General features: G+C 30.5%; 4 protein-coding genes across 4 annotated transcripts; 2 read left to right on the forward strand and 2 right to left on the reverse strand.

The window, feature by feature from the left end:
* Positions 1-4,110: 4,110 nt before the first annotated feature.
* Positions 4,111-4,710, reverse strand: LOC108838509 (uncharacterized). Its single transcript, XM_018611439.2, has 2 exons — positions 4,495-4,710; positions 4,111-4,396 (listed from the first exon to the last, which is right to left on the reverse strand). The coding sequence occupies exons 1-2, from the start codon at positions 4,597-4,599 to the stop codon at positions 4,310-4,312; spliced, it is 192 nt and encodes a 63-aa protein (XP_018466941.1). The 5' UTR covers positions 4,600-4,710; the 3' UTR covers positions 4,111-4,309.
* Positions 4,711-5,293: 583 nt separating this feature from the next.
* LOC108851647 (peptidyl-prolyl cis-trans isomerase FKBP43) lies at positions 5,294-8,200 on the forward strand. Its single transcript, XM_018625106.2, has 12 exons — positions 5,294-5,425; positions 5,506-5,585; positions 5,662-5,906; positions 6,000-6,124; positions 6,424-6,703; positions 6,788-6,940; positions 7,036-7,134; positions 7,275-7,398; positions 7,484-7,571; positions 7,676-7,717; positions 7,798-7,846; positions 7,955-8,200. Exons 1-12 carry the CDS (start codon positions 5,413-5,415, stop codon positions 8,037-8,039), a joined length of 1,383 nt encoding a protein of 460 aa, XP_018480608.2. The 5' UTR covers positions 5,294-5,412; the 3' UTR covers positions 8,040-8,200.
* Positions 8,201-8,818: 618 nt separating this feature from the next.
* LOC108849703 (uncharacterized) lies at positions 8,819-10,560 on the reverse strand. The gene is made up of 7 exons (XM_057007485.1): positions 10,416-10,560; positions 10,127-10,203; positions 9,900-10,042; positions 9,688-9,815; positions 9,468-9,615; positions 9,209-9,368; positions 8,819-9,128 (listed from the first exon to the last, which is right to left on the reverse strand). The coding sequence occupies exons 2-7, from the start codon at positions 10,137-10,139 to the stop codon at positions 9,040-9,042; spliced, it is 681 nt and encodes a 226-aa protein (XP_056863465.1). The 5' UTR covers positions 10,140-10,203; positions 10,416-10,560; the 3' UTR covers positions 8,819-9,039.
* Positions 10,561-13,007: 2,447 nt separating this feature from the next.
* Positions 13,008-14,147, forward strand: LOC108852202 (probable transcription factor At1g11510). Its single transcript, XM_018625707.2, has one exon. The coding sequence runs from the start codon at positions 13,092-13,094 to the stop codon at positions 14,022-14,024; it is 933 nt and encodes a 310-aa protein (XP_018481209.2). The 5' UTR covers positions 13,008-13,091; the 3' UTR covers positions 14,025-14,147.
* Positions 14,148-25,587: the final 11,440 nt, after the last annotated feature.

Here is a 25,587-nt window from a genome sequence, read left to right on the forward strand (position 1 = left end):
AGTTATATTTCCATTGTAGTTCTTCAATTATAGTTCTTAGTTTTGCAATGTTTTGTATTAATCCATATTCCTTCAATGTAAACAACGTAATTAAGATTACCTAAAAAGGACGAAGATTCTAACTTTGCATAAAAACCTAAGATTACCTCAAAGCAAGAAGAGAGCAAGCACTATGATTAAAATACCACAACAAGAATATAAATATTTCTACACATTGAGAGAAAGATAAATATTTCTTTTTATATTAGATAAAATGTTATCCATTTTGAGTATCTTTATGGTTAATTTTTATTAAAATAATTAAAATTTATAAATAGTTATGTTTATGTTTTATTTTTTTATTTTAAAAATGACTATTTTGTATTGTCTTTAAGACTTTGTTGTTGTATTCATGACATTCAAATGATTAAAATTAGACCATGTTAGAAACATGATATCCTCTCTCAGATATCGAAAGCCAAGCTTCTATAGTGACATGCTGCAACGATGGCTTGCTAGGACTACTCCATAGTAATCTAAGTGATCTGTTCCTTTTATTCGACTTTTGTTTCTTTGCATGAAAACATAAACCTCAGTGGCCTGTATTTTTTCTTTTGTTGATAATCAGTTTAAAATTAAACCATGTATAATGGTTGTAGTTATTCAACACCCTAATGTACACTTTTAACATTATATATCATCTTTTCTTTCTTCTACATATTCATTTTACTTTTACTTTTACAATAGGTTTTTTGTCAACTTTTACAATAATTTTAACAAAATTAAACACATACCCAATCATTTTTATTTTTATTTTTCTTTTATAACGTATTTTGTGAACCAAAATGTAGGAAATATTTTTCAAAAATCATAATAACTCAAACTTAAAAAATTGTAATTTATTTTTTGCCACAATAAATATTTTCGAACCATTTGATACAAAATATTATTTTCTAAGAACATAATGATAATACTATTGTTAAAATAGATAATTTCTATATCTAATTCAAATGAATCAAGTCTCTATTTATAGAGAACCAAAACATATAATTTTGGTATTAATTTGTTTTCTACAAGATATTTTTTGATATAAGATAATTTGTTTTAATTAAGTAGGGTATAATTAAAACCTGTAAATCCAAGCAACCAATAATATTGGTGCATATATTAATATTATTTTTTGTTTTAAAAGAAACTGCTCACTTTCGCTAGCACTTTTTAAAATGTGTAGTTTAAACTAGACCAAGTCAACATTGTTGATCATACCTCATATATTTTCAACATGTTGAATTTGTTCAACAAAAAGTAACCTACATCAATTTTTAAAAAGTTTTCAACAGGCTCATTGAGCCTACTCAACATTTGAAATAAACTTTTAAGAGCTTCATTGTACATATTATTAGATTATGTGTCACTTATATCATCAAAATTAGTTGATGTGATTGATGTATAATTTAGCTAAAACCTTAAACAAAGTGTCTGGTATTTGAACTTTTAAATTTTTTGCTATTTATTTGCATGGTAATATATTTAGAGGTGTATTCAACTTAGGGTTTTAAGTATTTTAAAATAACAAATATATTGTTATTCGAACATGAATACTATAAACTTATTTAAAATCTAATAGTCATAAACTACTTTGAAATCCATAGTTATTACAAGTGATTTTAAAGTATTTTGAAATACATAAAATCTTTTAGTTAAAAATATAAGAAGCTATGAGAACTTTCATAATACCAGCTACTTGTTCCAACTTTCAAGTAGGTTTAAATCCATGCTTTGTAATATAAAGTTACTATTGAGCATAGGTTTAAGGCAATGTTGTTGATTGGGGTTGAGTATGCTGATTTGGAGCTTTTCATCGAGTTTTGATAAGGTTTCTGAAGAGTATTGTGCATCAATTAATGGAGGGCTTAACTACTGGTGAAATAGTGTTCCTTTCATCCTCTTTCAGACATCATCAACAAAGAGATTGGTACATCTTGGGTTAAAAGAATACTTGAAGTTTCTACGCTTGTCTAAAGTAAAGTTCAAGTGAATCATCGGAGAAGAGGATCATGGAAAGTCAAGGTCGGATCTGGTGTGGTCAATGTTCGGAAACTACTTAAGGTTCCTCGTACGTTCGGATTGGACCTAGAAAAATTAGAGATTAATCGAGGATCAATCAAAGAATATTTTCAGTTTATTTTAAGTATATATAATAAATAGTTAATGTAGACAGTAAAAACTAGTATCAACGAGTCTAGTGGTTGTGTTCTGGTTTTCAGTCAGTTAGATCCGAGTTAGATGCATGCCCTGCTAACTTACCCTTATTACTCAATATTTATATGTAATTACATTATCCTTTTCAACAAAAAGTTATTAGAATTTTCAACAACTACCTACATAATGCGACTGCCATTGATTTTTTCTGCAAAATACATATTTTCGCGTTTAAATAACGTTTTGACTTACAATCTTGTTAATCATATTCTGATCGATTTTGAACTTTAGAACAGAAAGAAACCTAAGAATTTCGTACTTATCTGCCTAAGAGCAACTCCAAAAAGACTCTCTATTTTAGAGTTTGTAAAACTCTATATTTGAAGTTTCAAAGTGTTATTCTTCAAAAGTAAAACTTCAAACATCATTTCAAAACTATTTGTATTTTACTCTATGGTCCTTGTATTTATCATGGCAAATGTAAATTCATAAAACTTTTATAAATAACTAACACATATATAAAAGTATTACAGAAATATTAATTAATAAAATCTTACACTAAAAGATAAAATTATAAATAGAAATACATAATAAAAAATTAAACTACAAACAAAATATCACATTTTCATAAACTTATTGCCATAATAATTTTATGAAATAATGTGGTATTTTGTTTGTATTTTAATATTTAATTATGCATTTTTATTTATAAATTTATTTTAAAACTTGAATTAGACAACAAGAATACTACAAAAGAAACTTAATAATTTTGTTTAAAAGGGTACATGAAGACATAATTATTATACAATGTGATATTTTGTTTTAAAATATATAAAAACAAATCTGAAACAATTATGAGATATAAAATTTTAAGGATTAAAATTATAGACAAAAAATAATTATAAATTATAAATGTGATATGTAATTAATTATAAGGATCAAATTGCAAATAAAAATATGAAACGTCAAATTTGAAGTTTTGTGGAGTGAATTTAGAGTTTTAAAGTTTCTTTTTTAGAGAGCAAAAAACTCTATATTTGAAGTTATAGAGTTTCTTTTGGAGATACTCTAATTCGCACATTAATACCAAATCACAATGTTCATGAGCTGCCGAACGTTTAACCACCGGATTTCTGGATGTGTCGGCCGTGTTTTTGTACATGGATCTTATCTTCTTTCTTTGTGCACACAGGGATCTTATCTAAAAAATTACTTGTGGTTAAGCTAAACAATCTTGTACCACTTTTAAACCATACCCTTTATGTAAGATTCTATTATAGTCTAACAAAAAATATATTATACATTTATACTCTCCTATTTATACAAAATCATCTAAAACTCATGAAAAATAAATTAATTTAATCTTTAGATTGAATGTATTCACTTGATGTATAAATTAAACACATGACTTGATTTTGAGGATTGCCGTTTACCCTTATATATTGTCTTGTGAAAGCTTAGTTAAAGTTAAGACTGTACTTCAGGATGAAACAAGGCAAGGGAGGCTGAGACGAGTTCGAGAGGATTGGGATGATGAAAGTCTGTCACAAATCTGTGTTAACCTAACGTTAAACAGTTTTGAAATATGTATGTGAATTCACTTTATTCGAACTTCTTTATCAAACATTCAAATACACGACTTTAAGGACAAAACTAGCTAAAATAATTGGTTGGGTAGAAGGAGACTATTCTATTCGTTGGAAAAATCTATTGTTCAAATATGGAAAATCACAAATACTTGAAAAAATGTTTTATCAATAGCGAATGAAACAACAACAGAAAGTTAGAAAACTAAAATATGCAAGGTGTTGGATTTTGGATCATCGTAAACAACTACATGAATAAGCTCTTACATGTTAACAGAACTGAACATGAAATAAATGCCACTCCTATTCATGTTTGGCTCATTCAACTAAATGCACAACAATGTAGCGTAACCCTTGAAGCAAAGTAGGCAACCAATAATAATGATACAAGTCTCAGTACACAAATGAAAACTGTAAAAAGTAAGACTGTTTTGGTAAATAGAAGACAACAAGACAAAAGAGAAGAAGACCCGAAGTGAGAGCACTCACGCTTTGTGTCAAAGCTTTTGCATCACCCAAGGCCAAAGTCATAAAATGAATCTCTATCTGTGTGCTGTGACCAGTGTCTCTATAAACCTCAGCCCATCAAACCTCGGCTCCAGTTTCTCCGTCTTCCTCGATTCCCAGCCCTGCTCATTCATTTCAAATTAATATGAGAACCGGAGCATACAATTAGACAAGAGCAGATCTGTAATCGCAAATGCTAAAAAAAGAAAAAGAGGGAAACCTTTGGGGAGACGGGAGGAATAGCGGAGGAGGAAGAAGAGAGAGCAGCGGTGGAGAAGGCAATGACTGAAGCGACAACACCGCTCGGAATCTTCATCATCATCATTACTGGAGGAGGAGGAGGAGACCCGTCGGCGCCGGATCTCGACCACCACCAACTCTGCGTCTTCTTCTTGTCTTGGGCCTTTTTATTTTCTGGACCAGGAAGAAAATAGTAAAAATGTGTTCCCTTTATATAGGGATAATGAACACTTTATTAAAAGAAGAGTAATGACGTTGGAATGTGGTGTCTCGTAACGGCGCATTTGATTCTTTTGATTCGGTGCTCTTTTTTTTTTTTTTTTAATGCAAGAGGTGTTTTCTTTTGATTCATTAAATTGGTCAAATTTCAATGAATTAAATTATCTTTTCCTTTTATTTATTTTTTTACAAATCACTTTAAATAGATTTTGTTAATGTTAAAAAATCATTAGGTTGGTCAGAAAAAAATTAGGCAAAAATTACATACTTAATAGAAGATTAACGATTAATAGTTTATAGTTATATATTTTACATTTACATAGATATTTGAATTTTAATATTTAATTATAAAATATTTTAATGAATTAAATTTGTGGATTTAAACTAATACTATTATTTGATTTAAGAAACTTAATAGTATTGATTAGATTGTCTTAAATCAATTCAATTTTTAATCCTTTTTAATGGTTTAAACCAATTTAAATAGCATAAATCAGATTTTATAGGAAAAATACTAATTTGCCATTTAGGCACTTCTTACACCGATTTTCAGAACATTGGTGTAAATTAAAAACCCCCCAAATAAATTAGGGCGGCAATAAATAAAACCCAGGCCAGTATAAAACCTCGCCACAGAACACAAACTGTCGCCTTTACGATTCTCTTTCATCAAAATTCAATGGCTTTCTGGGGTTCGTTCATCCTTCCCTTTCTTTTTATTTCTCAAAACATCTATCAAACATTAATTTTGCCGATGATTGTGTGTTTGCAGGAGTTGAAGTGAAGCCAGGAAAGCCTTTCACTCTCAAGTCTTCTACCACTAACGATGCCAAAAGACTCCACCTCTCCCAGGTCTTTTTACTTTCCGCCCCCTAAACTCTCAGATTTTGCAATCAGGTCCCCCCACTTATTTTTTTAAATCTTTCAGGCGACACTGGGGCTTACCAGTACGGGAACTAACAGAAGCATTCTCCAGTGTAACGTCGGGAACAAAAGCCCACTCTTCTTATGCGTCCTGTTTCCTGAAAAAGTCGATTCTTGCCAGCTCAACATCGAGTTTCAAGAATCCGAGGATGTTATCTTCTCTGTCATCGGTCCTAGGAGTGTTCACCTCACCGGCTACTTCCTCGGAAGGACTAGCGCCGCCGGTTTGAGCCTAAATGATGACGAGTCGTATCCTTTTTTCTAAGTTTTATTAATTGTGATTTTGTTCGTATTGGTGGTATGTATCTTCCCTTGACTTGAATTTTCAAAAAAAAAACAAAGGGAGTCGTTTGGAGAAGACATTGTTGACACAGACGTGGAGAAAGGTAGCAGTGATGATTATGACTACAGTGATAGTTTCATTAATGATGATGATGATCGTCCATCTTCTACCGACGATGATGAGTGTATGTTTCTTTTTTCTTTATACTTATATGTTTTAACTTGGAACTGTTAGCTGTAATCTTCAGAGTTACTTGTATACACTTGAGACTAGTTATTGTGCTTTTTTTCTTAGCCTCCTAGTATCATAATATCATTGGTCTTTGTATGTTTATTGCAGATGTAGTTAAGGTTGATTCTCTGTTCTAGCGTCTTTTCATGGAGAATTCACATATTTAATACTTTATGTTTATCTGAAATTGGTTTTAGAGTTTCACAGTGTTTATTTACGGTACTGTACTTCCATATATTGTCTCTGTTTCAGTGACTGTTAAGGAGAGGGTAGCTAAAACAAAGGCAAAGAAGAGAAGTAAAAGACTAAGGAAGAAGTTTCAAGTCTCTGATTCAGATTCTGATGCCAAAGAGGAGGACTCTGTAGAAATACTTGACAGCGATGATGACCACAAGACCCCGAAGGTCCTTTCTTCAGAGGTTCCTTTGCCTTCAAGGGTCACGAGGTCAAAGGCTAGAAGTTCGACTTTGGAAAATGGTGAGAAGACATCAGAAGCAACAACAACTCATACACACAAGTCCAAGGATAAAAAGTAAGAAAGCCTTCACTCACCACAGACAGGTGTTAGTGTTATTTATTAGTATGGTTTCCTTTTGTTAACTAATACATATGTCAGGGAGGATAAACCATCTGGTGACGTTGATGAACTTTCGAAGAAGAAGAAGAAGAAGAAGGAGAAGAAAAGAAACAAGGAACCAGTTGTTATTAACACAGACGAAGAAGAGGAGAAAGATATTCCTGAAACTCTGAAGAAGCCAGAGACTGACAAGTAAAGTGGTGTATTATATTACAACTGAATTGATTATGTTAATTTGTTGATATCCATGATTCAGTTAACATTACCATTGTCTCGCACATAACCAGAGCAATAGAATCATCAACTGATGTAACTCTATCAAAGAAAAAGAGGAAAAAAGAGAGGAGAGAAGAGACTAGAGAGAGGAAGAAACAAGCTACCGAAAAGTGAGTCATATCTTACATAGTCTTTAGGTAGAAATTTCAGTTAATATATATGGTGGTTCTGAGACAAGCTTCTGCTAGAGAGTTGTCTCTCTTTTGTTTAATAGATTTCTCCAATAAGATTTTATTTCCATAATGAATAGGAACATGGAGAAAGAAGCTAGTACTAAGAAATTACCAGAATCAAAGCTTTCTCCAAATGAGGTGACAGTTGAAGAGATTGAAAAAGGGAAGTCAGATGGTAAAGTAGCTGTTCAAGGGAAAAAGGTGAGTAGTTTTTTTTACATCTATATACTTCTTAGTCATATGCAATATGGATGATGATGTCTCAAGTCCGGTTTGGCTGTGTCAGGTGAGCATACTCTTTACTGGGAAGTTAAAAGACACTGGGAAAGTGTTTGAATCAAACTTGGAAGAATCTCCATTAAGATTTCGCTTAGGTAAAAAATATTTTAGATATTTTGTTATTGTTGTTTCAACCATCCTAAAACACATTAAACTATGTTTTACCTTTTTTTGACAAAAGTAAAATGTTTGTTTGCAGGTGGAGAAGAGGTCATAAAAGGTCTCAGCAATGGTGTTGAAGGTATTGTATAGGAGCTTTAATAATTTCATAAATCTTGATATTTTTTTTATAAGTAATATAGCTGCATCTCTTATTCTCAGGGATGCGAGTTGGTGATAAGAGAAGACTCATAATTCCACCATCTCTTGGGTATGTCAGTTGATTAAATCTTTTGATGATTCACTATCAGCAAATATAATATTTACTATAAAACTAACCTGTTTTTGTTTGTCTTGCTTCTGGATGTGATATAAACAGATACTCTAAGGAAGGATTGAAGAAGAAAGATGTGCCTAAGAATTCGTGGCTTGTCTATGAAGTAGAGGCGGTTAAAGTGAGATGATGCCACTGGCTCGCAACCTTTGAAAACAAGCTTTAAGCTTCTGTTTTTTTTTGTCAATCTATTTGTCTCCTATTGCCTCCAATTTTTATTCGTTTTCAGGAGGGGATTTGTTAGCTTTTCGTAAAACTCGGTCACATATCGTTATATAATTGACTTTGTCACTTTGATCATTTTTCTCACAAGAATCAAAATTCAGGAAAAACTGAAGATTTTCATTCTATGATCACCGAGACTGTTACATTTCAAAGTTCCAAATTAGAGAAAGAAGACATGATCTATAATAGAATTAAATAACTGCTCCTGGCCTTTTGGAACAAGCTTGTCATCTTGTGTCCATGACTAAGTTTAGAAGTAGATTGTCTACAGATCTACGACGAAGACATATTACTTCCTTTGATGAATGTAGACGATGTTGTCAAGGAGTGGAGACAGAAAAACACATACTATATAGAAATTATTTATAGATAAAATTAATAACCATCGAAATATGTATGCACAATTTTTTTGGAAACAAAAAAGTTCCCATAGAGGAAGGTAATATAAGCTGTCTTGCAATGATTGACATTAGAAATTAACTATCAAAGAGACCCAAGGGAATCAATTTGATCGAAACTAGTAGAAAAAGCTTGTATCCTTCTTTGTTTTTGGTTGAAAACATAGTTTAACAACTTTTCAACAAGAGGTCGTTTCCATCATCTCAATCCCAACTTAACCAAAGCTGAAAACTGGTCAATTCTTACGGTTACCAACGTACGATTCCAATTAAGACTAACACGGCCTTACCAAAAAAATGTGATTGCAAAAGAAAAAAAAAAAGAAAAAATTTCTTAACTACATAATTTCCAAAAGAAAAGTAAAGCAAATGAAAAACTGAGAAAAAGACAACTCTGTTTTTTACTAATTTGTATTGCTTCAATAGATAATTAAGAAAACACCTATGATTTAAGGTAATATAAGCTCTTCTTATGGATTAGAAGTGCAATCTCCAAGCCATATTCTTTTACATGAAATCATCGTCGTCCATGGCGCCATAAGGACCCGAAACAAGATCATCGTCAGGCTTATCCACATGCAGTTGTTTCTTCTTACCTAAAAAAAACACAGTTAAAAAAAAACCATTATCAAACTGATCATTTCAGAAACAGAGACATGCTTTTAACTCAAGTAACCTGTCTTCTTTTTGCCGGCAGCAGCTTCTTTCTCTGCCTTGAGTTTTTCGTTACCTATTGCCGAAACAGAGGAAGCAACGTCTTTAACATCAGCTGCTTTCATATTTGCCACAGAAAGTCTCATCACTGCTTTGAGTAGCCCAATATAGTGAAAGCTTTTCTGCAAAAACAGAGAACATAAATTCAATGTAAAATCAATTGGGGAATTAATCAAATAGCAGAGAGAGAGAGACAAGGAAGAGAGAATATGGGAATTTGCCTCATAAGGTACAAGTTTACGAGATATCATCTCAGCATACTCCAAGAAATCGCTTTCGGACTTGGGAATGAAAACATCAACGGCTTTTTCATCAGTCTTTGCTCCAAACAGTTCAGCAGTTGCCTCGTAATCAGCTTCCTCCACTAGCCTAAAAATAAAAGAGACTTATGGTACTGTAGAACCAACAGAAGAAGCAATATAAAAGTGTGACAATCAATACCTCTGCATGCGAAGTTTGTCAGCAATAGGATCAAAAGGTTCATCCTTTGATGGTTCTCTTGGAGGAGCTTCAACAGATTTACCCTTCTTTTCAACAGCTTTCTTTGGAGCAGGCTTTACTACAGCTGCCTACAGTAACAAACAAAAAATTGTTTAAATGTAATTTTGCAAAATTATGCAAATAATTGAAAAGGAAAAAAAAAAAGAAAATACAGGAGTAGGTTCATCATCATCCTCCTCCTCCTCCTCCCAAGAGTCTTTGATGTCATTCTCATCAACATCCTCCTCAACATCCTCATCATCCCAATTGCTTTTAAGTTCGACTTTTGCAGGAGTTGGTTGAAATTCTTCAGTCTCTGAAACCATAAAAAGTGTGGACAAGTCTTTATCTTTCTTACACAACATAACTAGAATGCATATAATGTAGTAAAAGTCTTTACCCCAATCATCCATCTTTGTCTTCTAATTATCTATAAGAACAAAAGTACAATTTGCTGTTCTGAATCCAAGTGAAAAACCTGCATAAGACGCAGGGCTCTCAAAGTTATAATCTTTTAAAATATAATCTCTATGAAATCAAGATTTTATCAGAAGAATCAATGAAAAATAGTTAGGAATGAATCAATTGAACAAATACTGATTAAATTGTAGAAATCGTGAGGCTAAGATGAATTCAAAGGATTGAGATAGATACAAGTGAAGACGATGGATGGAGGCGGGAGAGAAGTTACCTGAATCGTAGAGAGAAATAGAAAAACAGTTCGATTCGTCGGTGAAAACTCCGATGTTCAAAGGAAGAAGGAGAAGACGAAACGACTGCCAATAACTATTTGGTGTCTTTAGGGCTTTCTCTCGCTCACTTTTTTTCTACAATTTTCGAGAAAAAGCAATTGACCAAAACGTTCAAAAACATTAATTTTCCATCTTTTTTTTTTTGGTAACAATTGATATTCCATCTCTTGTTTTTATTAATAAATGTTTTTGTTGGAGATAAGAAAAAAAAAACAAAATTTCCGGATTATAAATTTTATTTTGTTAAACTAAGTTAAATTTATATGCAATGTAATGTAGCAAACATGGATTAAAGTTTTGAACTAACTTAAAATAGGGTAATGTACAAAGATAATATATTTGTTTGGGTTAAAGTGTTAAATTAGAAAGACAATATTCTTCTACTACAAAATTAAAATTATCAAATAACTATATATAATTGTTCATATAACTCCAAATTTTTTTTGAGTCAGTTAATTTTATACTATCCTGGTTAACTCAAATATTTTATTTTAATTATATAGTATTAAAATAAAAAACTATAAAGAAAAAAATTACATAAATAGTGAAATCACATATCATTAAACTGTCCCATTATAATTTTATGAGAATTTTTTTTGTCAACAATCAGTTTTGTTAAAACGAAAGCCAAAATACCGTAATTATAAACAGATTCGTCACTTTAAATCCAAATAAAACCCGAATTTTTGGATAACTACAAAGTATATGAAAAATACGTCTTCTCAATACGTGGCTTCATCTCCTTAGTCGAGAAAGAAAAAAACGGTATCAAAACTAACTCGCCGGAAAGCCGACCCTCTCCAACTCCAATATACATAAGGCTATTTGTATGTTCTTCAACCTTCAATCACGGCCAATTTCATGATCTTCTTCTAATGAGTTGTCAATTAATTTATATGGTAATATTTTAAGTAGATAAGAAATAAAACTCTAAATTTATAGATTATATTATAAGTTTCAAAAAAAAAATTTTCAAGTAAAATAAAGATCATTTTCTTCATCTAACCTTTATCATTTTATTTAAACAACAAACCATTTTTTCACTTGATCCAACAAAACCATAAAAAGTTGAAAGAACTAATGTTTTATCAAAAGCAATAAAATCTGGTACGAAGAAAAATCTTCACTGTGGAAGTCTCTTTAACCGTAGAGGCAGAAATACCTTTCACATTAGAAGTTAATGGAAAAAGCTACGGTGGAAACTTGGAAACCCACCCAATTACAGTGGAAACTCTCCTTTTCACGACGGTTTTGGCTATGGTTGCGGTAGCTCACCATACCAAGGCGGCTATGGTGGTCGTAGTCCGCCATATCAATTTCAGTTATTGATTTTTTTGTGAATAGTAATTTTAGTTGGGTGGATCATTAAAATTTATAATAATTTTTTTCTGTGAATAGCAATTTTTCATAATAAATTTATTTTACCTCTTTATATTAATTTTAATTAGAATTTTATTAATGAATCAAAATATGGAAAAAACAAAATTTATAGAAATAATCGTTCAAATAATTTGCTTTATATTTGCTTTATTTCTGCTTTATTTTTACTCAATATCAATTTTCTCTCTTAAAAGTCCATTATTACCTTCTTTCTTCTTTCATATACATTTTTAAATATCTCTGTTGATGCTTTCAATCTTAAGTCTAAGTCTATTGAACATACATTTTTGTCAGTTTCTAAACTTTCTAGCCTATGTTATCCATATTTTAGATCTTACAAAATAGTATTATGTGTTAAATTTATTTCAAAAGCCCACAAAATACTATATTTAAATTATTTGAATAATTACTGAAAACATAAAAACACAAAACGAAAAAAAACTAGTTTTAGAAGGCTTAAGTTTTTATTTATCAGAATGAGCTCTATAAATAGAGAGATACATCATAAAAAACGTCCATAGTAATAGTTGATCTAGGACCTCTGTATGGCTCATTACTCCTACCTTTAAACCGAGAATCAATCTCTATAGCCTTACACCATGCAGAGCATCTACCAAAGTTAAATTCAAACTCTAAAGTGCATGTAAGAGAAAGAAGTCGACATAATTAAATGCTCTCTTTGTCATGGACGAAAATTGATCTTATTTGACTGTTTTTGGGCTGCATCCACTTCATTGGGGTTTCTATGATGGACCAAGATGATAGGACAATATATTCAGTTTGTTGCTTGATTCAGCCTGGTCTGGTCGGAATTCTTCATTCAATGTTCGCAGGTCTGAAACGCGTAAGCTGGAGATCGCCGGTATTGGAAATTAAATAACTCCTTCGTCTGAACTCTTTCTCATACAATTGTTCTTCGAGGACCTTTGTAATTGAGCTGGCTATATTCCCCAGGTGGTTTCATGCGTTTGTTGCATCTGGTTGGGAAGATATGCTTCGAACACTGAATACATGTCCGTCCCGATGCTTCCCAATTCCCATGATCATATCAAAAGGAAACTAAACGAGAGAAAAAGGAAAATATAATAAATTAAATAAAACGGAAAACTGAGATAAAAATTAAATAAAATGGGAAACCGATAGACGATTTGTGTTCTGTATAAAGAGATAGGAAGCGCAGAAGCCAAAACTCAAAAGTCCCAAGAGACTAAAACCCTTTTTTCAAAAAAAGTGATGAGTGGGAAACTTCTCAAGAAGTTGGAAGATCCGCCGATGGCATCTTCCTCAAGCGAAGAAGAAAACGAAGATACGTTAGCCAATGCTTCTTCTCCTGAAGAAGAAGCAACCGATTCCGAATCCGAAGCCGAGCCGGTCGCGAATCCACCTGTGAAACCTCCCGCAGATTCCAAAAAGGTGGAAACTTCCTCAAAGCCCGAGACCAAGAAGAGATCTAGTGACAAGAATGAAGGCGAACCAAAGAGGGCCAAGAGGGTTTCCGGAGAAGACAACAAAAAGAAGAGTACTGTAGAAGAAGAGACTAAGAAAAACTCTTTCCAAAGAGTTTGGTCCGGGGAAGACGAGATTGCGGTCTTGCAAGGGATTATCAACTTCAAAAACAAAACCGGGTCAAGCCCTTACGATGACAAGAACGCTCTTTATGATATGGTGAAGAAATCCGTGAGCTTTGATGTCACTAAAACTCAGTTTATGGAGAAGATTAGGGCTTTGAAAAAGAAGTTTGAGAGCAATCTTGGTAAAGGCAAGAAGAAGAAAGGAAAGGATCCGTCTTTTTCTAAAGCCCATGATCGCCGGGCGTTTGATTTGGCGAAGCTTGTTTGGGGAGATAATGGCATCATGGCTCTTGAATCATCATCATCAGCTGGCAAGTCTAGGAAAGTTGAGCCTTCTGTGAAGAAGAAGGAAGAGGAGCCTGCTGTTGTGATGAAGCAAGAGTTTGTTTCGGTTGTTGAATCGGTAGCTCGTTTCGGTGTGGATGATGTCGCTGCTAAGAAAGGGTGGAGTAGGCTTTCATCAGAGGATAAGGAGAGATTCGAGAAGCAATGGAAAGCCTTGCAGATTAAGGAGTTCAATTTCTACGCTCAGAAGAGCGGTTTCATTCATGAAGTGGTAACTAAGATGGCTGAAGCGTCTGGACCAAAACATTAGATTTTGCTTTTTGTTTTTTTTTTTGTCTCTTTTGCCTGAACTTGCCTTTGTTGTTTTAATTTCTCTATTGACTTATCAGTGTTGAAGTGAAATTTTAAATTAAATGAAGCAATGTTGTCCACTTTTATACAAAACAAGACCCATATTTGTTCAAACGTTTTGTCTTGTTAGAACGTGGAGAGCCGAATCACACAAGTTCTTATAAACAGAGCTTTTTTGTTGTTGAATGTATAGGCTAAACTAGGTACGTGTATACTACTAGATCTGAGAATCTGTAAGTGTCTGAAATTTTCTAATCATCTTTGACTATTTTCCTCTACAGAATCAAATATTCCACATACGAGTAAATACTTTGGAGTAACAACCGATAAGGACTATACTGTGGTTTAGTAGCATACCACCACCACTAATATACTGTTGATCAAACGCACAAACAAATAACCAAACATAATAGCATCTTATCAAAATACTTACCACAAGAGTCCGAAGAGCATCATGGCTTTCAAGCATTTGGTTCTCAGATGTCCCTTGAAAGACATAAATAGGGAGACAAATGAGCAAACTGGAGTTTTATACCGACTTTCCCACAGTAACTTTGCATAATATTGGGTGGTAGTATTAGAGCCCAAAACGAGAAGCCCAATGCAATCTTCAGAAGCCTAAAGAAATGACAACAAGCTCAAGAGTTTAGGGCCCTCTTCGCTTTCAGTTTCCTATAAATATGACAGTTATGTGAATGAAATATGTAACTTTGGCTACACGAGCAGCTTCTCCCTTTTCAAAATATATGAAATCTATATAAAACATTATTATCTTGTTGACAAGTTAATCCCCTTCCTCTCTTTAGTTTTTTTTTTTGTTTGCATTCGATAAAGCTCTATGAGCTTTTTCCCTTTCTATCTTTATGTTCAATCAATAACGAGCAAAGTAGTCTTATTTTGAGATTGCTTTCAGGTAGAAGAAAACACAATATTGAAAATAAAATCGAAATTACAGTTTAGTGTAACATAACCAAGTCAAGCATGCAAATCCACTAGATTTTTCTACAAAATGTTGAATTCTCTTATTCAAGCTATGCTACAATCCTTAATTAGTTCTACAACTACGAGGCAACAACATATGCAAGATTATCATGTGTAATGTAACAAACCTTGTAATCACGGAAAATGAATAATCACATATGATGGCCTTGTTGTATTACTTAGCATGGATCGATGATGTCATATTTGGCTAAATTCGTTGATAAAAAAAATTGGCTAAATTCAAGAACCGCGGTTTATGTGCTTCAGTGGAAAACTCTGTAGTTTTTTTTGTTTTTTTTTATCAAATAGTGGAAAACTCGGTAGTTACACACCATTTTTAGTCGAATGCTTCAGTTTGCTTCAAATTCAAAACAGCTCGAATGAAGTATTGGTCGGATTCAGTATAATGTCTATCCGTTTTTCTTTGTTTAGTTAGTTAAAATATGGATGGCTCTTCAATTGCCAGACGTTACAAAGGTCTCCTAGATATCGTACAAAAAATCCATAATGCAGAATTTTAATAATACTTGGTTAAGATTCGTATCTTGCGTTGAGTTAGGGGTCGATTCGGACTGGCCCGGTCCGGCCCAGTCTAAACTCGCTAAACTTCTAAATATTTGAACCCGATCGGTCCGGTTCGGAAGTATTTTGGGTCTAGAATTCAAAACCCGGTCCGGTTTTTATAGGGCTATAGATTTTTCGGGTATTTTTGGGCTTTTCAAAAAATAACTTGACATTAGCGTTTCTAGCGTTTTAATACCTATAAATTTTGTAAAAAATCAGTTTTCACACCAAAAAAATGTAAAGTGGGTTTAAACTTTTTTTTTCAAAAATATTTTACTTTCTCGTATGCTTTAAAAAATATTATAAACTAACGGAATTTAATAAAATTTAAATAATCAAAAATAAATTTAAACTTAACATATAAGAAAACAAAATTTATGATAAATAGGATCAAACGTTTCGGATTTTGTTGAAAAAACAATGTTATCAAAGAAGTTACATTTGCAAATTTTAAAATATGATATTTGTAATGATCAAATAATAAGCATTAACAACTTTATATTTGTATTAGAGTTTGGATTAAAAAAATTAAAATAATATGTGAATACTAATATAGATTTTGACTGAGAGAATGATAATATTTAAAGTAAAATATAAAGTTTCGGGTTTTCGGACCGGTCCTAACTGAGACGGACTTAAACCCAAAATATTCAAAGTCCAATTGGACTTAGCCCGAAAAGTGCGATTTTTTGGGCTTATAAAACTAAGTCCAAACCCGGTAATTTTTAGGGTCTGGCGGATTCGGACTGCGGGCTTTGACTCTAATTGACATGTCTACGTGGAATGAGCATTTCTTACATAAATTATATATTTTGTGTTCTTTACATATTATAAAATATATATATATAATATATATAAAATATGAGAAATCAATAACTATTACATAAATAATTAAATTAGTGTGAACAAAAAAATCAAAAAAATCACTCTTTTTGTTTACTATTATTTTATGGTAAGTAAAAATAAAATAAATAAATTTTAGTTATTTTATATGTATAATTAAATATAAATGATATTAACATAGATATAATATATATATTTATATGACTATCTATTAAATGAAGCTTCCCACTCTTATGATTTTATGATGAGTTGTATTTTTTTATAACAAATTTTTTAAATCATTGATAACATAATTTCAATATTGAGTGTTCAGTAATTTTAATTATTTATAATCGTTTTAAAAATTCAATTCAAAGTTAAAAATTAAATTATTAAGTTCTCAAGTAAACTTGTTCAATGCAACTTTTTAAATTAAAATATTTATGCATTTTAGATGGTCTATAGCTTAATTTAAATGTTATTAAGATAGATATATATTCTTAATCTGAATATCAATTAAATGAGACTTCATAATCATATGATTTATAATCATTTGTAACAAAAATTAATCATTTATCACAAAAAAAATTTAAGTAAAATTTTGACGGTTTGAGCAATTTATAGCCATTTTAAAAAAATTCAAAATATAACTTATACAGAAAATTCTATTTTTAATATGGATAATAATTATTGTTTAACTTATTTTAACAACATAAAATAAATAAAAAAAGAATAGAGAATATTCAAATTTTTATCAAATATTTACTATTTAAAAAATATTAATTTTCATATATTAGTTAATTTTGTAGCTTTTAATTAACGAAGGGATAACAAACATTAATAATTAATTATATGGCTAGTTGAATAAAAAGTAAAAAATATATATAGATGGATAATCTATTTCTTTTAGGATTCTAAGAAAGAGTCTACCAATGATACATGTCATAACTCAAATGTTGTAATGTTTCTAAAAATATTATATAAGGGATATATACATTTTAGTCAGGCCCGACTCATCAAACTATTGGTTTTGTGCTGAGAATTTCCTGTTCAAGTTATATTTACATAGTTGTAAATTTTAAAAGGGAAAATCGCAAAAAGACACTTGAATATGGCATTTAGTGATAATTTAAACTTTGGAATTTTTTGACTGAATTTTAACATTCAAAATGACATGTATATTATAAAAAAAAACTTCAACCTAATTTAGTTGTTCATTAAGTAGAAAAATTAACAAGTTTTATATGTAAAAACGTTCATGTGTTGGGTTTTTAATAATTATTTAACTAATAAAAGAAATAACAAATTAAATAATATTTTAGAAAATTAAACAAAAATAAATAAAAAATCAGAAAATAAAAAAACATAAAGGTACACAAAAATTCAGAAAATTAAATAAAAAATCAAAAAAATAAATATAATTAAATTAAACTACATAAAATTAAACAAAAATTAAAATTAACAAAAAATAGAAACTTCAAAACTAAAATTAAATGAAATTAATTTCTAAAAAGATTACATGATTTATTTTTTAAACTGACATATCATCATTGACAATAAAAGTTTCAAATATATCAATGATAATTATGATTTCTCATATAACCATTAATAATAACGGTTTTGACATATCTTCAATGATAGTTTTCGACATTATCGTTGAAAATGATGGTAGACACTACAAGAAAAACTGTTATTAGCTACAATTTAGCCACAAAACTTTTGTGGAAAGAATAAAATAGACACAAAATATCCACAATCACAAATTTGTGGCTATTACATAATTTTTTATAGCTAATTAGCTACAAAATTCCTTTTGTGGCTATTTAAAGAATGTAAACCACGATTAGCTACAAAATAATATGTAGACAAAAATATCTTCAATTATCCACGACATAATTTGTAGAATATTTAGCCACAACCAAAAACCGTGGCTATTCAAAGAAACATAATTTTCAAAGTTTAAAATCCTAATCATACTTTTATCTTGGCTTGGGCAAAAAAAACATTAACCAAAGAACCGAACCAAAATATCTGATACTGAAACCGAGTCAGAACTCTCGAAAACTCGAACGGGTACCCAAATATTTTTTTTTTAAAATATTATATATACATATAACACAAGTATATATATTTTATAATTTTAAAATCTATAAAAGTATCTTAAAATGTTTGAAAAAAACTAAATTATCACGAAGTATCCTAACTATCTAAAAGTAACCAAATATTTTTATTTGAAATATCTAAAGTAACCAAAAATATCCTTAAGTTTTGTCTAAATCATCTTAATTATTCGATATTTAATATGGATTATCCGAACTATCCAAAATAATCGAACTAGAACCATAACCGAATGAGAACCAAATTTTTTTTTGAGTATTTTACGGTTTTTAGTTTTACTATTCGATCATTTAGCTCCCTATCCAAACTATCCGATACCCGCAATACCAAACCGAACCGATACACGAAATGTCTAGGCTTTTATCTTAAAATTGTTTACGTTTAACCATAAACTTTTAAAGATGAAACAACAAATAATGCGCTAAAAAGAAAATCCAACAGCAGTAACAAATTTTTTCAAAAGTAAATATAATAGAATTTTCCGTATTTTAAACACTAAGCATACTCTAACACCTTGATTATATATATTAACTATAAAATGTGAATACTTATATATAAACTATAAAATATGAACAATAAAGAGTATGTCAAGACGCATCATTTGTAAGAAATTTAAAATCAGTTATAATCAAGAAAATCAAACATTTATATATTAGTGTATTTTCCCAAAGTTTTTTTTTCTTTTTGGTAAAAATTATTTTCCCAAAAAGTTACAAACCTTAAACCTAACCTCATTATACCTATCTCCAAACATACTAACGAAACTCAAAAATAAATCTTAAAGTTATTCACTAAGATAAATTTCCAAATCTATTTTCCAAACCTAATTAATCCAAAACATTAAGCCTAACATGTAAATCTTATCCCAAACCCTAAATACTATACTCTAAACCCTAAAGTATAACTCACACCCTAAATTAGAAAACTAAACACCAAATATCATATTTTTAAATAAGTTACAAATATAAATTATTTAAATTTTAATCTTATATGTTAACTTAAATCTCCAACCATATAATCCAAAACTCTAAATCATGAAACTCTAATTCCTAATTAAAACACGTGAACAAAAAAGAATCAATTAGATTAATTATTAAAAGTGACGAGAAATGACTGAAAAGGTCAAAAAAATGAGATATTGTCATTGGTTGAATTCTTAAACACATGGATCACTCTTTTCCACCGTAGATAACTTTTCATCCAACGCTCCGATCTTCTCCATAGTGTGTTTCTTTATTCCCTTATCTTATTTTCAATCTTTCATTTTCTCTCTTTCCTCTGTCACTAATCCTAACAATTGCTTCTCTTTTTCTTCGAATACAGAATCAAATTTCTTAATTTGTATATGCAAAGCTTCCCATCTCATATTTTAAGATGTCGTCTCATCTGCAGTGAAACCCTTTCCGGGAGACATGTTGGGAATCGGTGGTGTACTGGCGGGAGAAGAAATGAAGAAACAGCTATGGCTTCTCTCTCTCTCTCTCTCTCTCTCTCTCTCTCTCTCTCTCTCTCTCTCTCTCTCTCTCTCTTATGGTTTGTCTCTCTCTCTCTCTCTCCCTTTCTCTGTTGATTATGATTTATTTGTTATTGGTGAATGAGGCAAAAGAAGATGATGTTTGTTGGTGAAGAGGAACCTTGTGGCTGAGCGCCAATCCATTTCTCTCTCTCCCGGATCTCTGGTGATTGTTAACCATTACGGCCTGCTCTGAATCCGGATAAAGCGAATCACTTTGACCCGAGGACGATGAGACATGGTTAAGAGAATCACGTCGTGGAAGCATGACGTTTGGACTTCTCTCCACAGTCACAGTGCAGTGGTGGTACTTGCAGTCACGGGGTGGAGGTCGCGGTCGTTACCGTCGCCGTCACCTTCATTGGAAGTCCAAGTGAAGAGGCGGCGGAGAAGATGCAAGGAAGATAGTTTATTTTGTTTATTTTAGGATTAGTTTTTTTTTTTTCGTTGTTCAAAAAAAAAGGATTAGTTTTTTTCTTTAATTTTGTTTGTTTTTGTAATTTTTTCTTTAATTTTGTTTATTTTTGTAAACCAATTTAATTTGTAAACTTGTTTAGTCTGTAAACCAAATCTAATTTATAAAACAAAAATTTTATTGGTAAATTTTTTTTGTAAGCTAATTTTCTATATACATATCTATATATATGAGTTACCACCCCTTGATCGCTTATACTACCCCAAACATCTGACTGCATTTTCCAACTGAAATGGAATATTACTACTGAAATAGAATTGTACATCCAGAATAGTCCTAAGAAGACATGATCCCAAGCAGATACTTGACATGTTCCTCCTCTTCCAGGCCCATCACAAGGGAAACGAAAACCAAGATTTGCTTTATCTGGTATTAACCGCGAACTACGAGCAAATAAAGATATATATATATATTTTCTTAAATTTTGTGATACATATTTTTTTATATTCTTTTGAAATAAATATGACTAGCCACAATTTATAATGTGACTTTTTGTGGCTAAAATATCCACAAATATTGTTTTCGGCTGTTTGTGGATTTTAGCTACAAAAATAATCTGTGGCTAAGCCGTAGAATGACAGCTACAAATAACAACATTTTATCGATTGCCACAAGCCCATTGTAAACGAAAATTATTTGTGGCTAATTGTAGCTACAGGTGAAATAGCTACAAAAATAAGTTAATTGCCACAAAAATATTTGTAGCTATTTTAAGTTTTTCTTGTAGTGAGATATGTGATATGTTCAAATTACCCCAATAGCACTCTCTCAAATAAGATGTCAATAGCAATACTTTGAGATCGAATCGGTATGAAGCACATATCACACAATAGACTATCAATGAGAGATAAAGTTAGAACACAAATAGAAAGCAGTAAGTACACAAGAAAAGATATCGGTTTATAAATGATAGGGGAAAACGCTAGATCCAGGGAAAGCAAACAGGCAATCAAAACTCAAATAGTTACTAATTTATTAAGTACAATCTTAGAACTCGAATTCAGTAATGAAGTGTCCAACTCTCGCTGCCAAAACTTCCTAAGTCTAGATCCTTGATAACCAACCCTCGCTGCGATCAACTCTCTAGACTAGCATTCAGATTCAATTCGATATGTTCACCAAGTGTTTAAACCAACTCTCGTTGTAGCCTGTCAACCTAGCTCATACGGGATTCAGATCAGGATATCAGTCACACTCTTGTTTTATTTCAGTTATCATAAGAGCATGTTCTAGTGAGGAATTAATAGAACAAATCAATAAGAACAATCCTGATGAAGGAAACTATCGATTACCCTGGGCTAGACAATCCCTAGACCTAACAAGGTGATTACTCAAAAGTGATAGAAAGAATACAAATCATAGTCTAAAATAATTGCATAAAGATGAAAGTAAGAAATACTTGGAGTTTCAATTAATCTCTGAAGGAATCTGATATTCTCTCCAAAAACTCTCTAAGAATAAAAGTAAAGCTAGGCTAAACAGTGGCTGCATAATATAAATAAATAGGTTTAACATATCTTTTTTTTTTTTTTTTTTTTTGCTAAATTGTAAATGTCATTAAGTAAATAGGTTTAACATATAAATAAATAGGTTTAACATATCTAAGGTCTTCTTCGCAGTTTAGGAAACTTCTTGGCAAAAAAAGTGCAACTCTTGAAAGTATGGTCGGACTCGCAATTCTGCTCCAGCGTGGATCAATGCTAGGAAAGCGTCAGTCGACACTCAAATCATGTCTCGACTCTCCTCTCTACACAACTACAAAGTCTCTTCTCTTTAATCTTTTTTTTTTTTGCTCCATAATCTCCAAAGTGTTCCAAAACATACATGGATCTGTAAACAACCTAAAAGAGACTTGAAGTACAAAATAAAGACTGTAGATATGGCCTCCTAATATAGGTAAATATTGGGACCTATCAATATGTTAATAACAAAAATTTCAATGACTGTCATTATCAACAATATATTTGAAACAGTTATTATCAACAATCAATTTTCTAAAAAGAATAATCCTTTAACAATAAAATTTGTATTTTTTATTTTTTGTGATTTTTTTTAAACTTTCTGAATTTTTATTTAATTTCTGTATTTTTACTTAATCTTATTTATTTTGGATTTTTGTATTATTTATGAATTTTATTTAATTTCTGATTTTTGGTTTAATTTTTCTGTATTTTAATTTATTTTATTTATTAAATAATTATTTTCGGAAAAACAAAACGACACATCATTGTTTTACATGTATAACTGGTCAGTTTTTTACTAGATGAACAACTAAACAAGGTTGAAGATTTTGTTTTTGAGAGAAATACCACTTTGAAGGTTAAAAATATTAGTTAAAAAGTCAAAATTTAAAGTGTTAATAAGTGTTATTTTCAGAGTTTAAAGTGATTTTTCTAATTTAAAAATAAGACTCTAATCTATATGATTCTTAAGAAAATAAAACCCTATTTTCTTAATAAAAATTGCCAAAACAAAATCGAAGGACCTACTGCAAAAGCACTACTAGCACATACCTTTAGTTGGGACTGATTTTTAGTTATGTTGTGGGCATGGTTATTTTTCTATCATAAAACTGTCATGAATATTCATGGAAAACAGAAACATGAAAACTTTGGTTATTCTTGTTAGTTTTTTTTTTGTAATCGTGGAAATTATAAAGGTTTTCTAGATTCAAAAACCAATTCCATGAAGCATTGTATCCGGATTCATATTAAAAACAATTAGATGGTCAAGGGAAATCAAATCCAGTGACGAAAATTTCAGCAATAACTCTTTTACTACTTGAACAGTTTGGTTATTCGTTTCAGTTTCATAGCTAAAAATCAAGATTTAGAACAAAAATAATATGACTAGTGGTAGATACACTTTCTTCATGATATTTTTATGGCTCAGGAGAAACAATAACAAATATGATAAGACATGCACTTTGTCATGATTTTGGACCAAAAAATTCATGGCTAATGCATCCATTTCTATCACGAAAATAATTCGTAGCTAATTGATGATTACATTTTATCCCATGTTCTAACCGTAAACTTCAAATTTAAATTCTATATCTCAAATCCTAAATCTCAACTCCTAATCAAATATTTTCAAATTTTAACCTGAAATTTTATACCTAAATTCTCAACATAATATTTTCCAACTTCTATGCACTAAACCTTAAACTTATATCACAAATCCCCTATTTCAAATCTAAATCAAATATTTTCAAATTTTAACCTCAAAACTTAAATTTAAATTCTAAATCTAATCTTTTTAAACCTTAATTAGAAATTTTAAACCCAAACTTCAAACCCTAATAAAAACTTTTAAGTATACTCCAAACCTTAAATCAAACTATATAAACTTTAAAATTAAACATATGTATTATATAAATAAATTCAATATTTTAAAAAATTATTTACATAATATATAAATTCATTTGAATATTTAATTTCAAAAACAAAATTATTAAAAACTATTCACTTTTATAGACGAAACTATTACCTTTAAAAACTATATCATTATTTCCTTAAATATAGTGATAATATTTCTTTGAAAAAAAGTGTAAGCATAGATTTTTTTTTTTTGAAAAAGCGTAAGCGTAGAATAACATTAATACAATATAGATTATGCTAAAAAGTATTAGTATGTTACGTGGTAATATTTTTTTTTTTGGTGTAAATGTCAAGAAAACGTGGTAATATTTCTTTGGAAAAAGGTATAAGTCAATCTCACACATGTCTTTCATAGATGTTACGTGGTCAATTTGTCACTAAACCGTAATCATGCATGTTGGTATTTTGCCATGCCCACGAAAAAAAGTGCAAGACTTGAGATTTAAGGATTGCATGAGTTAGGTTCCATTTTTCAATCACGGACCTAACTTAACAGTATGACATTCCTCTTAACCTTCATTTGCAGTTTTATCACGTATACTTGCATAACATTATCCCACTTTTGTGAAAAAACACTTAACATTATCCCACTTAATCAGGAAAATTTAACAATATGATACAATAAGACAAAATTATAAACAGTTTGTCACCACTTTCTCTGAAGTAGATGACTCACCAAGAAACATTCAAGATTGATGATTTGTTAGGCTAACAACCTCTTGGTTAAAGAGGACGTGACTCCAAAGTGTACAGATCTATTATCTACATAAAGGATTTTTAATCATATCATCCCTCATTCTTTCTTTTTCTTTGTAGTAAAAATACTACATTAAAGTTTCAAAAAATAAAATAATATACATTCACTTAGTTCGTAACTTCTTATGTAACGAGTATCATTCACTCACTAACTTGCTTTTTGTGATCCATTGGCTATGATTGGTTTTAATGTGAACGTTAATATTTACGTGTGCATTTAAATATTAAACAATTATTTATAAATCTAAAATAAGAAAGTTTTCAGATCTTAGAGCAATATATCTTTTTTTGTAACACTTAGAACATTATATCTAGTCTCATTATTTTGAACGAAATTATTGTCTGTTTGTGTTAGTTTGTGATTTATTTTTGTAAAATATTGTATATATATTTTTTTAAAGAGAATTAACAGATAAAAATATGTACATCGCTTTTATTAATATGTATGCAAATTATTAAGCTTCAATCTTTCATAAATAGAGGGAAGTATCATCTTTTGTTCTTCTCAACAGCCCTATTATTGTGATTCATGTTTTTCAACCACTCCATTATATATTATACCTCTTAAATATTTAAGTTAACTTTACACGAAAAACTCCTCAAGAGGATTGTGTAATGATTTAAAATTATGTATTTTATCAGACATTTAAACTTTTGTTTCATTTAAAGAACATAATATCATAACATGTAAACATAAATGCGAGCATGTAACTGTAAAAGAAAAGTAACTGTAAAAGAAAAAAACCCCGTAAACTTTGGATATTGGATTAGTGTTCCCATCCCTTTTTTTGAGTGGTTATTTAATTTTAATATAATTATATTTATAAAAAATCTTAAAATTATAATCTTAAACGTATATGTATCGAGACATAGATGTAGATTTGAAAAGGGCTCTAATGCAAACAATATTAAC

Source organism: Raphanus sativus, chromosome 4 (genome assembly GCF_000801105.2).
Source record: "Raphanus sativus cultivar WK10039 chromosome 4, ASM80110v3, whole genome shotgun sequence".
Taxonomy (NCBI): Eukaryota; Viridiplantae; Streptophyta; class Magnoliopsida; order Brassicales; family Brassicaceae; genus Raphanus; species Raphanus sativus.

Bases quoted from the DNA above. Each gene is read 5' to 3' on its own strand.
- LOC108838509 (XM_018611439.2), bottom strand. From the start codon at position 4,599: ATGATGATGATGAAGATTCCGAGCGGTGTTGTCGCTTCAGTCATTGCC. The intron at 4,397-4,494 runs GTTTCCCTCTTT...ATGAATGAGCAG, and splicing joins TTCCTCCCGTCTCCCCAAAG to GGCTGGGAATCGAGGAAGAC.
- LOC108851647 (XM_018625106.2), top strand. The intron at 5,586-5,661 runs GTCTTTTTACTT...TAAATCTTTCAG, and splicing joins AAAGACTCCACCTCTCCCAG to GCGACACTGGGGCTTACCAG. The intron at 7,718-7,797 runs GTATTGTATAGG...TCTTATTCTCAG, and splicing joins TCTCAGCAATGGTGTTGAAG to GGATGCGAGTTGGTGATAAG.
- LOC108849703 (XM_057007485.1), bottom strand. The intron at 9,616-9,687 runs GTATTGATTGTC...TTTTATTTTTAG, and splicing joins GACAAACTTCGCATGCAGAG to GCTAGTGGAGGAAGCTGATT. The intron at 9,369-9,467 runs GCAAATTCCCAT...CTGTTTTTGCAG, and splicing joins GTAAACTTGTACCTTATGAG to AAAAGCTTTCACTATATTGG.
- LOC108852202 (XM_018625707.2), top strand. From the start codon at position 13,092: ATGAGTGGGAAACTTCTCAAGAAGTTGGAAGATCCGCCGATGGCATCT.